Raw genomic sequence first — 17,782 nt, 5'->3', positions numbered from 1 at the left:
CAGGCCCTCCTGGTGCAGTGGTCATCCTGCCCCCTGTCACTCTCTTTCCAGGCCTTTTCTTTATGAAGCTGAACTATACTTCCAAGATAACCTTCTTCAGAAAGTATAAGATAAACCGATTCCGTGCATGTGTAAAAATGTCTGTCTATGTTGCTTTCACACTGATTGGCCGTGCATACAAGATTTGATTTAAAATCATTTCCCGTCAGTTTTGAAGGCACCATTCATCCAGTGTCCCTGATGAGAACGCTCTTTCCTGGGTGATCTGAAGAGTCAGGAGGATGAAACCCTTCTTCCTCGCTGGTGCAGCTCCTTCCAACCTGAAGATAACCTTCAGTTCTAGGAAACGCTCCATTATTTCTTTGACGATTTGCTTTACTCCATTTTCTCTGTTTAGCTAGATGCTGGGTCTGTCATATTGCTTTTTTCTATTATTTTTTTCTGAATGGTTCTTTGACCAATTCTTAAAACCATACTTTTAAATCTAAGAGCTTTGTCCTATCCTCTGTTCTTGAGTCATGTGTTCTCTAGCCTTAGCAGGTCGTTCTTTTAAATGCTGCTGCTTTTCTCCACGTCTCAGATGGTAGTTTCAACTGCAGGCTTACTCAGAGCTGCTGGGACTCTCCACGGGGGTGGGGAAGCCTCTGCCTGGGTGTGATCTGCTCTGAGAGCAAGGGACCACGTGGAAGAGCCATTTGTTCTGTGGACATTTCAACCAATCCCCTGGTGTCTGTTTCCCACCTCCTTCCTGTTCTCCTGGTCTGTACCTTCTGGCTCTGAGCCAGTGCTTCTCACCAGGTTCCTGCTAGGAACACTGTCTCTCCTTCCAGTTCTGTTTCAGCAGCCAGGACACTTCCATCTTCTAGAAGTTGGCTGAACTATCAGCTGATGGCTCCTCACTCATTTATGACTGTTGGAGTTTAGTCCCTTTATTCCTTGCTTAGCCCACCATTTTGAACTGGGAAGCTGAAGAGTTTATGGTCAGTAAAGCACCTGTTCATCTCCCTTCAGTAGCACAGCTAGTGTTAACCACTGCTGTCACCTGAGATGCAACGGTTCCTGGGTCAGGTGGAGAAAAGAGATCAGCATTCCTTTTGAGTGCAGATACATAGTTATATCATAATAAATAAGCTTAGAATATGACTTTCTGGTTGAATTGAATTTAAAAACTTAGGGAACTGAGAGCTAAATTGTTAGTGATCTTAACTGGTGATTCTATGATCTACTTTCACCATTACCTCAGAAAATAAAGGCATTTTCAGAATAAAAAATATTCCTTCTTTTTTTTCCCTCTTTTTGGTGTGAGCCTGCCAAAACTTAATTGCAGACTGGTGCTGCTAACTAGTGACTTAAACCTCTAAATGATCTCTCTGTGCATTTTTCAGTGTATCATAAGTAATTACGATACGGACTGGAGCCCCAAAGCCCCGTATGTACAGAACCTTTTCAAAATTTAGCAATTAGGCATGGTTAGTCTTTACTACAATTTCTATTTTATACCACTTCTTTTCCATAGATTTATCAACTACAGTAATCGAAGTGATCTACAGGGGGACAGGAGGTCTCACAGGAACTTCAAAAGGTGAGAATTGGGCTTAACATTTTAAAACAGCTATTTTACACATAGGCAATCTATATATTTAACAATTTGTTAACTAGGACAAAACCTCAAATCTTCACCTGAACAGCAGATACTTCTGATGCCCAGGCTGGTATTTTTTCCCTCAGCAAGTCTTCTTTCTTAGTAGAAGGGAAGACATGGGGAAATTTGTCTGTTTTCCCTTTATTTGATCAAAATTTAAAAATCTGAATTACAGGTGTAAAAATTCAATCTGTGTTTAAAACTAAGACATTCATAGGAAGAAGGCAAAACACTATTAATTTAAATTTTAAAATACTATTAATAACCTTTTTTAATTTAAAAATTTAAAAACCATATAAATAGGTTTCTTTATACTTACTGGAAGAACAAGACCTCGCAGTGTGATTTCACCAGTCATGGCTACATCCGAACGCACCAGCCGCCCACTAAAAAGTGAGGCGAGACAGGTTGCTATGGTAACTCCTGCAGATGGTCCGTCTTTTGTGACAGCTCCAGCTGGGAAGTGCAGATGGATGTCTGTGTTCTCAAGAAGATCAAAACTTCCAGAAGCTTTAAAAAAGGGAGGAAAAAAAAGGATTTTAATGTAGAAAAATTAAACCTGTTTCTTTTTCTCCTAAAAAAGAAAATCAGATAAAAATGAATGTTTAGGGTAAATAAACCCTTCAGAATATTAATGGGCAGTACAAGTAAATTGGGGGTCTGGAAGAACAATTTCATTCTATTCTGAGGGGAATGAGAAACAAAACAAACCCTTGGAACCGGTTTCCAGCTCAGGTTCTAGTCAGACAGTCCTCAAGCGGGAACTGGACTCTCCATGGGAGTTCAAAAGCAAAGGTCTGTGATTTAAGGCGTTTCCGGCAATTTACAGCTCCTCTCACTCTCTGTCACGGAACTATGGGGTGCCTCTGCGGTCACAACCACGGCCCTTGTCGGCACGCCCCGCCCCGGGGCGCGGTCACTCACCGGTGGTCAGGTGGTACTTCTTGGCGTTGCTACGGAGCCAGCTGATGGCAAGGTGGGCAGACTCCTTCATGACGTTCCCTAGCTGGCCAGTCAGGGTCAGCTGGCCCTCGCCATCCATTCGGCTCGCCTCCACGAACATGATTTCCCCACCCAAGGGAGTCCAAGCCAAGCCGATTGCCACTCCTGGTTGACTCAGACGCTCAGACACCTTGAGAGAAAGGAGGACAATGATCCGTGAGATCAACGCAGCCAGATCGTCTGCAGGCTGACTCAGTCGCAAGGCTGTGCGCTTCCGTGAAGGGCTGAAGTTCAAGTTGCATCTCAAAGTATCTACTGCTGCACAGGATCTGGAGTCACGTAGGGCTTTCTGCCAGAAGATAAACTAAACTTCCTCTTTGGCATTTACCAGAAATAATTTTCCCTTAAAATACATGTCAATAACTGATTCTCAGCCACCACATCTAGTTGCACACACCTTACTTTTCAAGGAATAGAAGGAATTGTTTTACCTAAATATTTTCATTATTTATAAATAGTCTAGAGCCGAATTTCATTTTAGGTAATCATGAATTTGTTTCAGAAAGCAGAAACCTCTTTTTAATATACCTTTGAGAAGTGTTAGCTCCAGAGGCCAAGTACGAAGGTGTATATTAAAATTGCTAGATTTTACTTCTCCACCACTTAGCTTTACTTTCTCTTTATTGCTGCAGACACTATAAAATGCTACTTCATGATGTCCCAGATCCTTTCCACGCACCCAGAGGCCCACTGTGCTGCCTCACTGCCGTTTTATACTGAACATGTCACTCACAGGAGCTTATGAGCCAAACAGGTTAACACATCCAAGTTATGAAAACATATAAAAAGTAACAGTTGAAAGCAGTCATGTTAAGTTTTATTGCACACTTTGAGCCTCCAAATTTTTTACCCTATAGAAGTTACCCATGTCAGAGGAACTGGGCACAATGTGTCAACCCAGCACTAACTGAAACATGAGATTTTTCCACCAAGAGGTAACTTCCTCTGAGTTTCTCTGAGTTTCTGGTTGGAAGGCTGGGTGGCTGATTATTATTCCTTTCCCAAGGGGCTCATGTGCTGAAAATCCTGATTTTAAATGGATGTGTAGCATCCACTGAATCTACTGGGCACTTAATTTTAGTAGTAAACATAAAAGCCTGTTTTTCAAGTTGGTTTTCTATTTAATACGAGAAGCTGGAGATTTGGAAGGCCAGGTTGCAGCGCCAGCTGAGCTGAGACCATGCACCACGGATTTCACCTCCCCTCAGCTTTGGCATTTGCCCTGTTCTGTATCTACTTGAGAAAGATGCACAAGATCAGTATGCAAATGATCAACTATGGAAGGAAAACACAGACACAACTATTTATAAAGGAGTCACAAGGCTTGTTCTTGCTAATATAAAATCAGTTCTCTATACCGTAACGACATCTAATTTGGGCAGGAACCTGCCAGGGGTTCCTGTTTTTCCCGCGTGACTCTTTTCTAGGGCTGACTGAACCAGTCCTGAAGACTCATCCTCAGTATGCTGAAGCATGTGCTCATTTAACAGAAAAAGCCATACGGCACAACTTTGTTAGCTATGGCAAGAACAATCCCTTTTTAAAGCTAAATCCTCAAAACTCATTTTGTCAGAATAATACCAAAAATGTCCCCCCAAAATCAGGAATAAGACTCATATTGACTGCCACGTTGCTTCAAGAAACCAAGCCTATTTCTGACACACTCCATCTGCCAGAGTCTTGGTGCTCTGGGCGGAAGTGATTGGTACACTCAGCTGAAAGGATCGGGGTAGATAAGTCCGAATGGCCAAACCCAAAACATCCAGGCTCACAATCACTCTATTCTAACTTGATGGTAAGTGTTCTAACATTAACCTGAAGATGGAACCAACGACACTTCCGTGTAGCTCAACAACACACACACACACGTGGCGGAACTGAAGGGCAGGAGTTACTGTCACGCAGAACCTCGTGGTCAGGCTAAGAGCAGTTATCTAAGACTTAGTAAAGAATCTTTCATTCACTTGGTCATATTCTTCAAAGACACGTGTTCTGAAACTAACAATTCTGTAACAATCAAGCATCCAGTTTCTATGTATTTTTCCCTCAGAAACAATGAGAGTGCAAGTAAATATGAATTTAAAAGATAGGATATGTGTACTTTCTTGCTCTTGAAGGCAGAAAGTGTCCCAGCCATCTTAAACCCTTTATAGGGAACAATTTGTATTTTACAGTATTCTCTAACAAGTGATTCAACACAATTATTTCAAAACTATGTTTATCTAGTAGTGCTTTACTAGTTTCTAATTCCATTACTGGTTTGTGGAACCATCAGTTATATTAGCCGAGACAGGCCGAGGTGTGGCACTTAGAAGGTTTTTCCCTGTAGATGTCAAAGTGGAACGTGGGTATCTTAAGCTCATTTCTGTCACTCAGTTTCCTTTGAAACTCATAAATCCCTGTGCTTGTTTCCTTTATCTGTTAACTGAATCTTGTTCAAAGAAAAATGGTCAATTTTTTCTGTAATAATTCTATCGATCATGTATATATGCAGATTGAGGAAGTGTTTGAAATATTTAATGAAAAACCTAATCATAACAGAGTATGTCTTTTAAAGTATGGTTGCATTCTTAACATTTCAGTGATAGCGGTGTTTAAGAAGCATGTGAGTAATCACTGCCAATTTCACACTGTTCTTTCCTCTTGATTAACTTAAAACAGTGAAATTTGACTGAAACAGTAAATACGTACAACTTGTGACCCTTCCAAGCCTAGACCAACACATATAGTTTTATTACTTTGTTATTCACTATTGCAGACAATCAGAGGGGTTAAGAGTTTTACATTCGTTCGTCAGTGCCTGCCCCATCACGGATCATAGGAATATCAAGTGAATCCCTCAGGGAAGTGAAGGCCTACTTACCTACGACAGAGGAAGGGGCCATTTATACCCCCGCACAGGGAGTGTGACAGCAGAGGATGCACCGAGCGCTTGTATCTACAGAGAGCCCTGGAGAAGCAGGGTCATGTCTGGGGAGATGGGACAGGTGTTAGAGGAGGGACTGAGCAGTCTTAGAGTATGACTAGGGGTCTGCTGGGCAGAAAAAGGGCAGAAAGCCATCGGAGCAGAGAGGCCAGCATGTGCCAAGGACTAGACACACGAATCATGCTGTGGGCCTTCTTCCCAGGGACAAGCCCGGTGCCGCGAGACACACAAACCCGCTCTGGGGCGCGGGGGCGGCTGGCTCTGCAGTGCCGTCCACACCGCACGCCGGCCTCCTTCACAGCTCACACAGCGCTTCTTATGCTCCCGCCAGGATTCTCACCACAGCAGCTCTCCATCTGCCAACTTCTTTAAAATCTTTGTACTAATAAGATCCTAAGCCTTGACTTCATGAATGTTTGCTTTTTCCAGCTGTAAATTTGTTTCAGCAGCTTCTCCCCTGGCGAGGTGCTGGGGTCTGGCCGGACACCGGCACTGCTGATGGCCAGCTGTCCCAGAGCCTCCAGCGGGGCCTTTTCCAGGCCCAGACGCCGGGTGACGGACGGGGCGGGGGCGAGGCTACATGCAGCCTCAGTGCTGTCTTAACAGGGCGTGGGGCCCCGAGCAAGCGAACGGAGTGGAACGGAGAAGGAATTCACTACCGGTAACGACTCCTCAGGGCATTCCGTTAGTGTTGAGACACTTCACCCACTTCTAGCATCTGATTCTGTCTGTCTGCAAGGTAAGCACACTGATGGAATCTCTTGGAATTCACCTTTGGATGCATTCCATTCAGGAAGCTTTTAAAAATCTGCACGTCTAGGGTGGGGAGGGTATAGCCTTGTGGTAGAGTGTGTGCCTAGCATGTACATGGTCCTGGGGTCAATCTCCACCCAGCACCCCGACTAAATAAATAAATAAATAATTACCCCGCCCCAAAAAACTTTTAAAAAGAAAAATAACTGCACGTCTGTTGTCTTCTTCCCTTTATTAATGTTCTTTTGAGGGCAGTGACCTTTGGATAAGGACTTTTCATACACCACAGCAGCTTTCCTACAGTCTATGAATGGAGTCAGGAATACTCGGATGACACATTTTCAGGATTAGCAGACTGGACAGAACAGACACTCACAGCCTGGATGGCTGGTTTTCTGAGGCTGAAAATTAAATTTATCCTGGAAAGACTAGAGCTTACGTGTTCTTCTGACTGTGTCCCCACATTTTCAATCTGTGAGTTGAAGACTGTTCCCTCCTGACATATACAGGAACTCCTTATGTTGGCTTTTTTGGGGGAGTCAGCTGTAGGATTTTATGATATTTATATAATATACTTAATAGATATATACATCTAATATGAAGATGTATATGTATCTAATAACGTGGAGGCTTCTCCTGGCTTTGACAGGATGGAAATGAAAATTGTAAGATTCTCATCTCCCCAAAAGATGTCATGTAATCAATAAAAATTATTGCTAAACTTTTGCTAAAAGCTTCTGCACAGCAAAGGAAACCATAAACCAAATGAAAAGACAACCTGCAGACTGGGAGAAAATATTTGCAAATGATGCGACTGGCAAGGAGTTAATTTCCAAAATATAAGCTCAATTAAAAAAAAAACCCAATCAAAAAATGGGCCGAAGATCTCAACAGACAATTCTCCAAAGACACACAGATGGCCAACAGGCACACAAAAAGATGCTCAACATCACAAATTATTAGAGAAATGCCAATCAAAACTATAATGAGGTATCCCTCATGCCAGTCAGAATGGCCATCATCAAAAAAAGTCTACAAATAATAAATAAAAAGACGGTATGGAGAAAAAGGAATCCTCCTACTCTGTTGGTGAGCATGTAAATTGGTGCAGCCACTATGGAGAACAATATTGAGGTGCCTTAGAAAACTAAAAATAGAACTACCATATGATACAGCAATACCACTCCTGGGCATATACCTGGAAAAAAACCGAAAACTCTATTTCGAAACGATAATGTACCCTGATGTTCAAAGCAGCAGTATTTACAATAGCCAAGACATGGAAACAACCTCAATGTCTACAGACAGATGAATGGATAAAGAAGATGTGGGGTATATATACAACGGAATATTACTCAGCCATGAAAAAGAATGAAATGATCCCATTTGTAACAACATGGATGGACCCAGAGATTACCATATGAAGTTAATAAGTAAGTCAGAGAAAGACAAATATATGATACCACTTATATGTGGAATCTAAAAAGATGATATAAATGAACTTATTTATGAAACAGGAACAGACTCATAGACATAGGAAACAAACTTATGGTTACCAAAGGGTAAAGAGGGGAGAGATAAATTAGGAGTATGGGATTAGCATATATAAAATAGATAACCAACAAGGGCCTACTGTATAGCACAAGGAACTACATTCAACATCTTACAATAACCTGTAATGGAAAAGACTCTGAAAAAGAATAGTTATATATATATATATATAACTGAATCACTTTTCTGTATACCTGAAACACTGTAAATCAACCATACTTCAATTAACAAAAAAGGAAAAAATAGAAAACAGATAAATGGGTTGGAGTCTAAATAAGTAAATAGATAAGCAAATAAAATTTAAAAACTAAAAGTAACTGCAAACAAGTTTACCATTATTAATGGCAATCTTCTAACCGACCAGATCAAAGATTCAATAGCTGTGCGCTTCCCTAAATCCTACAGCCCCTGACCTGGGTGTGCTGCTGGGGACGTGTCCTGACACCCCATGCTGTGGACGGAGGCCAGGCCGCTTCAGGCGCCTGCACCCCCACCGTCTCCCACGTCTCTTTATACTGCAGGGAGATCTCTTATTTTATTTCTTAAAATTGGGTTTAACTGATCTTGTTTCTATTTTCTTACAACTCTGTAATTTACATCTCCATCTTGGGTTTCTCCTCTGAACAATAGACCTGCATGTCCCAATGTCTCCTTCACTCAGAGGCCACAGAGATATTTCAGACCTGTGCAGAAAGGAGCACCCAGTTTCACTCCCGCCTTCCTTCCGTCGTCAGGCTCTCCCATCTCAGGAAACAGCACGACTGCACACACATCCTGCTGCTCTGGCCAGAAACCCGAAATCCCTTTTGATTACTGTTTCCTTTTCCCCACGGGTACTCCATCAGCAAGACTCTCCAGTCTAGCTCCAAAGTCCACCCCAGACACGGCTGGAGCAGCCACTCCCTAGCTCAGGACCACCCTGTGTGTCTGCTTTACAGAATCAATCTCAACTGATAATCATCTGTTAATTTGTTTCTTTTCCCTACTAATGTAAGCTCCACGAAGGTAGAATCACCCCTTGTCTGTTTACTCCTGTATTGCCAGCAGCACACATTTACTGAAAATGGAACTCCTTCTAGGAGAAATGACAGAACCTCAACTTTTATCTTCATGGAGAATACAGACTTTTAAACCCCAAAAGGCACGTTCCAGCACCTTGGGAACACCTCACCATGGCCTCCAGTACTCCTAGTATAATCTGTCTCTCCAGACTCTTGACCTAGGCAGGCGCAGAGAGGCAGGGAGGCGGCGATAGCCCCCGCGAGCACTGCATACAGCAGAAGGCTGGCTGCTCAGGGGGGCTGGGTCACACTTCTCTAACGAAACACCCAGAACACAAGCGTGGGGTCAGGCCGGGAACCAAATCTTAGTTCTGGCAAAAGGTGCATCTTCTCACAAGTCACTTAAACACGCTAAGCCTGGTTCCTCAACTGGTATCGGAAAGACGCCATACCTGAAGACTCGATGTGTTGCTTGTGACAGGGTCTCCTCCAGTGCCTGACACCTAACAGATACACAAACAGAAAGTGGCCAAGAAGCCCAACCCGACCTCTCCCACCCCAAAACACAGCACTACAGTCGGTGAGAATATAAGTGAAAATCTGATGTAGAGCAGACGCCTTTTCTGTAAAACTGCCATACTTCAGTGATTCTCTTTTACCAGGAAAGGGCAGGAATGAGCATGGTCTGCAGGGACAGGGAAAGCATACTGGACTTGCACTTGGCTGAGCTAAGTTTAAATACTGGCTTCACTGGTTGCACCTGATGTGAATTTGCATGATTCATTTAACCTCTTTAAGTTTTTCTCTGTCTGTAAAATGGGGGACTCCAAAGACAGTGAAAGCCCTCGTGGACAATGAAGAAATGATCCATAAATCTTAATCTCATAGGTGCAAAAGCTGGGGAAGAGGGTGGCTAAAAACTTGGGGGCTGATGGTCATCAAGGTAGAGAAGGAAACGCCCGGCGACAGGGTGAATTCTCTCAAGTGTAGAAAAGGTGAACAAAATGTCCCTCACTCCCAGGCACAGGACCTTCTATTCTAAGACTTACAGAAAAATAGAAGTCAAAGTGGCTACTGGATTCATGTCAGTGAAAGTGTAATACCTCAGATGCCACAAGAAAAATGAAACAGTTTCTCCAATGATTTCAAACAGAGCTGTTAAGCCATGTTTATAAAACTACTCTTTCGGTCCTTTGGCTCTTTCTCTGCCAAAGCTCCAAGAATGTCAGCAATGCTTCCAAACCCAACAGGAGCAGAAATGGCTGGGACGGAGGGGTGTGTGCAACAGAAGCGCACATCCATCTTTTGTGTTTATTAACGCCTCCGGTGTAAGCTCCGCAAGGACGGCTGGCGCGTACCGCTGTGGAGAGCCGAGAGGAGCAAGCCCGCCGGACACGCGCGTGCAGAACCTGTTTCCATCCTTGCTCACAACACCACCGCGCTCTCTTGGAACAGGAAAGCAGTGCTGGCCCACTTCCTCAACCAAGTTTTGCTCTGCTTCTTTCAACACTTCAAAATTTAAATCCACAATATCTTAAGAATTCTAACAACCAGAATAATGTTTCTGATTCTATGGTTCAGGACCAGATTCACCGTCAAGAGTAAACGTGTTCTGTTCTTGTAGCTGAGAGCTTTTCAGGGGCTCGCAGGCATTAATGACCAGCTCAGAGTTTACGTAGACAAATAAGGCAGGTTTGGGGACTACTTCTCCTCTCCTCAGTTTTGAGGAAAACCTTATTTACTGGCAGTGATTTCAAATGTTAGATGGTGAGGTTATCTTCTTCATAATTTACCAGATGTATCTTCTGAAAATCTTTTTTCCATATACTGAAAAGGTGATGGTAAGGCTTCTGAAGAAAGATGCTAATAAGCTCAGTAGTAAAATACATATTTTTCCTAGTAACTAACTCATAAAAGCTCAAGTAAGCATCCTATAAAACACATCACAGGGCCTTGGCAGTCACAGACTCAGACATCTCCTTTCATCCAGCTGCCTCAACTCAGTCAGCCCTGCTTCCTTCCAGGACTCTCCAGTTGGGCATTCTGCTGTGTGGGACAGTCAGGGGAGAGGTGGAAATGGGGTAGACCCGTACATGGGCTTAACCCAGAGAAACTAGTTATAATAAAGAAAGAACAGATCCTGGAAGACACCAGCTGGTCCGCACTAGAGCAGCCTGAAGCTGAAGCCAGATTCCTGACTTCAGGTATTTTGTACTAGGCTGCTTTCCTCCTCCCCCCACAAGCCTTTGCTGGCACAGAGGAATCCTTAATTAAAGCACACACAATAGGAATATAGAATTTCTAAAGAGGAAAGTCAGAAACACTGTTCTTAAAATGGAACTGGATGCAGAGAAAAAGATCAGACTGGGTTTCTAAAAGAGGGTCTGGCCAGGGTCTCTGGTGTTCTGCAAAAGCCACATTATCACATTAAGCACCAAAATTCAACACCACAGAGAAAACAAGTTTCCAAACTTAAGACAAAACTCAGCCTCCCCGAACACCCAAAGCTACTTCTCCCCTAGTCCATTAAGCAACCAACAGAGTGAACTGGTGGTACCAACAGCAAAACGAGAATGCTCACCTCCATTTCATACATTGGGGGCCCGAGGATGTCTTTCAGAGCGTGGAAGTCAATCAAAATCGGCATTTCAGGTGGCAGGGCCAAGTCAGCAGTGTCACCAATAGATTCAGGTTTTGCATCTTCCAAAACATGTTCTCTGCAACCTAAAAGAAACACATACTTAAGAATTCTGACATTTGCAGGTACGAAAATTCATTAGCAGTGAATATCAAATAGAAGCACAGTGGACTTCCAACAGTTCACTCGCCTTTATACATTCATTAAGGCACAAAAATTCACCTTGCGCATCTGTGGAACGCAGGAGAAGAATCAGTGTTACAAGAGTCCCCTGAGGGTGACACAACGCATTGCCTTGTTCGTTTACTTTCACTTGTGTGTCCTTCGTCTCCTCCTTTACATTAAAGTGTAAGCTCCAGGTGGACAGCAACCTTGCCTGTCTTCTTTTTAACCATTATATTAACCCAAGAGCAATGCCTGGCACTACTCAACTAATGGCCTTTGGAGGCCAGATACTCAAGGATCAGATGCAATAGATCACCTTGCACAAGTCTGTTAGATCAACACAACTCAAACGCTTCAATTTCCTCTTCAGAGGCCTTCCATCAGGTGTCCTATTTCCTGACAGGCAACGTGAACTTGGCAGTGACAGGACCCATGTAAGCAATGCCTCTTCTGTAAACATAGTTCAACTCCAAGGTTATCATTTTCCAATAAAAACAAACGTAACTGGCAGTGCCAGGGTAAGAGAACATGAAGCCGGGCTTGAAACCCCTAGAATAGTGGGCTTATTTCCCTTACCTGCTTGCTGACACCTTGTCAAAGTACTGACTCGTTCTGGTTGAGACCAGACATCCAGGGAACAGGAGACAAGTGACCTACCAGACTACCTTTCCTACTGGTCTTTGTAACTCCGATTTGAGTAAAGAAAAATGTTACTTAAGTATAGCCAGAAACCTAAAATGAGAAGAGGTTTAAAAAATGTAGGCGATATTTGGCTCTATTCGCCCTCGTTCCTTGCTTTGCTTTGCTTTGCTTTTACTTTTGCCGTGATTCTTCTAGTTCTTGTACTATCTCATGAAGTGTTTTGAAATATCTTTCCTTACCTTCCTTACATACACCCTTCCTTCAGGAAATGACTACTGTATACATTAGTTTACAACATGTAGTAATTGTTAAGTCACCTAAGCACTGTATACCTGTACATATTTTAGTTTTGCTATGATTCTTCAACTCTGATAGCTCATTTAGTTTAAAAAAACTGTTTTTCACTAACTTTTCTTTTCAAAAGTGATTACTTAGCATGTTTAATAATATTAGACCTTAATCTTGGACTCTAACAAAGTCCCCAAATGACCTCCGTGTGTCGCAGCCTTGCGGGGACCTTGCTGTGAAGGGCTCTCTTTAGTCTGCTCTCCCGCAGGGGCTCCTCTTCAAGACCGAACCACGAGTGAAAACAGACAGCCAGCAAGTGGCAAAAAATTTGAACTGCTATTTGATCCTATGCAAAGCATTAAGCCTCTCACCACCTCTCTCTACGGGATTCCTGTGAGAATTAAAGGGGAAACCCTCTGTAGACTGCACAGTGTGCTGTGCATACCGGATCCTAAATGTGAGTCTTGAGGTGTATATATATATATTTTCTCACAGTCAAACCTCTGTAACATCACTTGATCTTTCAAAGTTTGGCTCCAACAGATTCTAGGAAGTCTTCCCTGATCTTTCCAAGTTCTGACACACATACTTATCTGCTTCACAAAGCCCAGCAATGCCTGGGCTACCCAGCAGCTTGTGGGAGCCTCTCTGCCTGCTGCTCTGTTTGCAGCGTATCCCAGCGACGTCAACGACCAAGGGCGGGAAGGCACCTGAACCATCAGTTCAGCTACATGTAGATCTCAGAGTGGCACAGAAACCAGGTGTCACTGCTTAATTAAAATTAATGCACAGGGTGAAAAGCACTCCTGTCTAAGGTTACTGCACCCTAAAAAGGAAGGGCTCTGAAACCCTAGCCCATGCACAGAAGAGGCTGCCGGTCTCGTCAGCCTGCAAGTGCTTCGGAACGGGCTTTCCTGAGGTCTAATTACTGCCTGGAATTCACGATCACAGGAGGAAGGAAAGCTGGGAGGGATGGCTGAAAGCCAATCCACAGCTATGTGACCAATGCTTTGGGACATCCCACCCCTTTCCAAGTGAAGTAGTGAATCCAGCACTTTGAGCCCTGGAGGCTTAGGGGTGGGGAGAGCTATTTCTAATGCAACTAGACCTCATAATACGAAGGAAGGCAGTTCACTCCCGGCCTTAGGCACAGCAGCTGTATGATGAAAAATTCAGTAAACTGAGAACTAATCTGTGCTTCAGAGTGTTCCATCACGGCACACAAGCCTAGAAAACTAAAGCTCAAGTCAAGAAAATGGTGCCAGCTGATCAGGAGACAGGCTGGCACTGGATCTTAAGAATCATCCACTGCACCTTGTGTAATGCAAAGTGAGAGTAAGGAAATGCTGGATGTTCACAGACACACACTCTTGGTTCCTCACTAAGACAAACAGCAAGTGAAACATCGTCTCACCAGCACGCCATTCAAAAAAACATGAGGCTTAGGGTATGGCTGACTCTTCTGGGTCCTACATACAAGCTTTCAGGACTCAGCTCGCCTGTCATGTTCTCTCCTGTCCGAAGGGGTCTGCACAAAGAGAAGACAGTGGCTGAGTCCCTGGGACTCATTACCGGCCTTGCCCCAGACTGTCACATTCAAGCCAGATGGACTTTTGAAGGCAAGACAAATAACAATAATTAAATAAAAGTTCAACCGCCCTATAATATGGACCGTGTCCCACAGTTTCCTACTGAAACTGTACAGTTAACTTTTTTTTGTGTATGCCCTTATCTTGAGCTAAAACAGTGGTTCTTAACAAATGGTTAACAGTCACATGAAAAACACCAAGAAGCAAAGAAGTTTACATTATAAAAGCAAGGTACCGTCTTCTGGTTACCAAATTAAAGAAAGCAGTAGAGAAGTTTAAGGAGTGGCAAAGATCAATGTTAGAGCAGAGAGAGATCCTCTCAAACACTGTTGCTTATGGAAGTATCAATTGACTTGATCTTTCTGGAAAGCCATTTGTCAGTATATTGGAAGGCTCCCAAACACTCACAATCTCAGACCCAGTGATTCTATTTTCGCAGGAACCCATCCTTAAGGGTATAACCGAAAGTTCAGACAAATGTTTAGACAACAGAGCTACTCACTCCAGCACAATGTGTAAAAGCAAAAATCAGATCCAGGATAAATATTCAACATGAGGAACACAGGTCAGTAAACCATGGTTCATCCATTCATCTCATAAAATACTACAGTCACTAAAGTTGTTTCCTAAGTGTTTTCAAGTGATGTGAGAAAATTCTTTTGAAACATCATCAAATGGAGGAATGGGGAGAGAATAAAATACCACATGCCATGATTTTTACCAATATAACATAATATAAATGTATATGAGAATGAATGAAATGATACAGTCCAAAATGTTAACACAAGCTATTCCCTGGGTTATGAGGGTAAGATTCCGTGATGAGATAGTCAATAAATAATCACCTCCAATCCTGGCTCTGGCTTCCTAGGTGGCTTTAAAAAAAGTTACTTTATCTCTTTGTATCTGGTTTTCTAATCAGTAAAACCATAATAATTATAGCAACCCTCAGAGAGCTGCTGTGAGAATCTGATACTGCTGAAAGTCTTAATAGGCATAAACGAGAGGAACTGAATTATACAGTTGGAGTAATATCTCATACAGACTTCTAAGACTCACACGTCTTACTCCGTAGGCCCTTTCATTAGAAGAAAACAAAACGTTCTCTGCACCCCAGTCCCACCCAGGGCCCCACAGACGGAGCTTTGACTACAATCACATGACTGCTGGGAATCCCATAAATTAAATACATTTAACAACAACAACAAAAAGGCACCAAGACTCAAGACTCTGTCCCAGGTTTCTCTCATGGGTATTATCAGCCTGTTCTGAGTCTAATTCAGGACAGAGAGAGGGTGGTCAGGGCATAACCAAGGAGCTTAACAGCAAGAAGGCAACAGCAGGGGCAGAAGCTGCAAGGCCCTCGCTCTGCTCAACGGTGGCGGCCCTGCAGCAGGACAGATGTGAGCGGTGGCGAAGCAGGAGTGAGACTTGAGGGCGCTCCCCGATGGCCAAGCCACAGCTGTTCCCAAAGCATCTTCCTTAGCTTCAAGCTCTTCCCAGGGAAGGGGCAGGCTTTCCTAAAGCAACTGCACTAGGACATCGCAGGGGGTCTTTCCCAGCCACCTCTCCTGTCAGAGGAACAGGATTTACGTGAAAGCAGGTCCAAGAGCCAGAGAATCACTGTGGGAAGGAGGGAGAAAGGATGATCTGAAGAGGGAGGTGAGGAGGAAGAAGACAGGGTGTGATACCTCAGGAAGCTCCAGTAGCTCTCTCTCTTTGTTTTTTAAGTTTCTTATCTCTTGAATAGATCTTGCAGTAAATGGTGTCTTCGGGCAGGTGACCAAGGGAAACCAAGAGAAGACAGCAGAGGCTGGGAGCAGGATACTAACACCAAAGACTATTCCCCAGAAAGGTGGGGAGACAAAAATCTACCCCACCACGAGCAGCCCCCAGTTATCTACAGGCATCTTCCCTCCAGACAGAATATTTTAGGTATCACTTACTGTTCTCTACATCCTGCTCACCTTGAAGCATACACTACACTCTCAAGCCCAGGCTCGTGAGTTCAAAAGCTACACTTTACGATGCAGCCGTAAAAGGAACCCCTTCTTCCAGATTACGAAATTTGTGTTCGCCTTCATGAATAACAGTTTTTTAATTCCTTTGGTGTCGGGATGGAGGGAAGGATAAGGTGTACAACACTGTTAACGATTAAGTAACAGGGCCCAGAAACAGGGGGTTAATTCTCCAAAGGAACAAATATGACCTGTTCCTGTCACACTAATATGTAGTCCCTGAGGATGCCCAGCCGTCATTCCAAGGCTTAGCAGAATTCAGAAAGAATCAGGAATTCAAGAAGCATAGGACAGAACTGTGATATATACAAATTTAAGAGCTAGGCAGAAAGTAAAAAATTCTGGTCCAATCCTTCATTTTATACTCAAGGAAACTGAGACCCAGGAAGGTTAAACAAGTCTCCTGAGGCCCACAGCAAATCACAGTATGAGGATTCCGACCCCCAGCCGAGGACACCCTTGGTCCCGCCCAAAGTTCAGTCTAGAAAAGCGCCCACAGCCCTGACAAGGCAGCCTGGTGGTAAATGTAGAGATCAGATTACTTTCGTCTTGACTAAAAATGATCAACACAACTGGTATGACATACACAAATTCCCTTCTGTGACCACTGTCAGAAAAAACCATGAAAGACTTGGAAACGAGCCAAAATAGATGACTAGCTGTTCTGTAAGTGCTAGAAAACTAATAGTAATGCAGATGTTCTTGTCCATAGAAATGAAAATCAATTTTGCCTCCTCTCTTTCCAAGAAGCTGGTTTTGCAAATGAATGTCAGCACTCCTGATTGCCTATCTATGTGTCTACTTTCTGGATGCTCCACTGAACCAGATGTTAACATCTTACTGGTTCTCTCATTGATTAATAGAGTTAATTAAAATCTTTAACACATGTTCACTTTATATCTGTATAATAGTGATGATTTTGCCATTAAAAAGGATTATCCTTTAATATTGAACAAAAACAATTGTTTCTACAAAGCGACAAATTTTCCCAGTCGTCAACTCTTAGCCACTAAAAGTATCTGAAATGTTTAGATTAAAGAACTTTAGGGCCTCAGACAGAGATATTAAATTGTTTTAGCTATAGAAACAAGAAACTTCCCATTTTCAGTATTCCTGACCTACAGGAATATCCAGCAGAGGTATAACTGATACTCCTTACTTCTAAGAGGCCTTGGAGTCAGACAGCCTGGGTTTGTGGTCCACTACTCCGGCCATAACTCAACGAATGTATGGAGCACAGTCTTGGGTGAGGACCTCAACTCCCTATCTGTAAAGCGAAAGTTAGACGGAATGACCTCTAATCTTGCCATATCAACTCATCACAGTGCCTTATACAAACAGTACAGGTGTTCCACTAAGGTCTGCAGAATTAAATTGAATTTGGCTATTACATTCTCAAATCTTAATAATATCTGTGGACAAATGACAAATCACCAAAATACTTAATCATTACTTTGATTTGCCAAGAAATTACCAGGTTTTTAATGCTGACTTGGTCAAGAAAATATAAACATTTTTAATCTGTGAAAAGTAAAGTATGTAAGAAAATGATTACTGAATGATTAAA

At 43.0% G+C, this 17,782-nt stretch overlaps 1 protein-coding gene across 1 annotated transcript in view; it reads right to left on the bottom strand.

Moving 5' to 3' along the window:
• LONP2 (lon peptidase 2, peroxisomal) overlaps positions 1-17,782 on the bottom strand; it is an 82,234-nt gene that overhangs the window by 1,455 nt on the left and 62,997 nt on the right. The window contains exons 12-14 of the mRNA XM_072967309.1: positions 11,457-11,599; positions 2,567-2,774; positions 1,962-2,152 (exon numbers count right to left, since the gene is read on the bottom strand). Coding sequence (XP_072823410.1) covers positions 1,962-2,152; positions 2,567-2,774; positions 11,457-11,599 — 542 coding nt within the window. The remainder of the gene's footprint in view (positions 1-1,961; positions 2,153-2,566; positions 2,775-11,456; positions 11,600-17,782) is intronic.

This window comes from Vicugna pacos, chromosome 9, assembly GCF_048564905.1.
Source record: "Vicugna pacos chromosome 9, VicPac4, whole genome shotgun sequence".
Classification (NCBI taxonomy): Eukaryota; Metazoa; Chordata; class Mammalia; order Artiodactyla; family Camelidae; genus Vicugna; species Vicugna pacos.
Note: the sequence above shows the minus strand (reverse complement) of the source record. Positions and strands in the feature narration are given on the sequence as shown.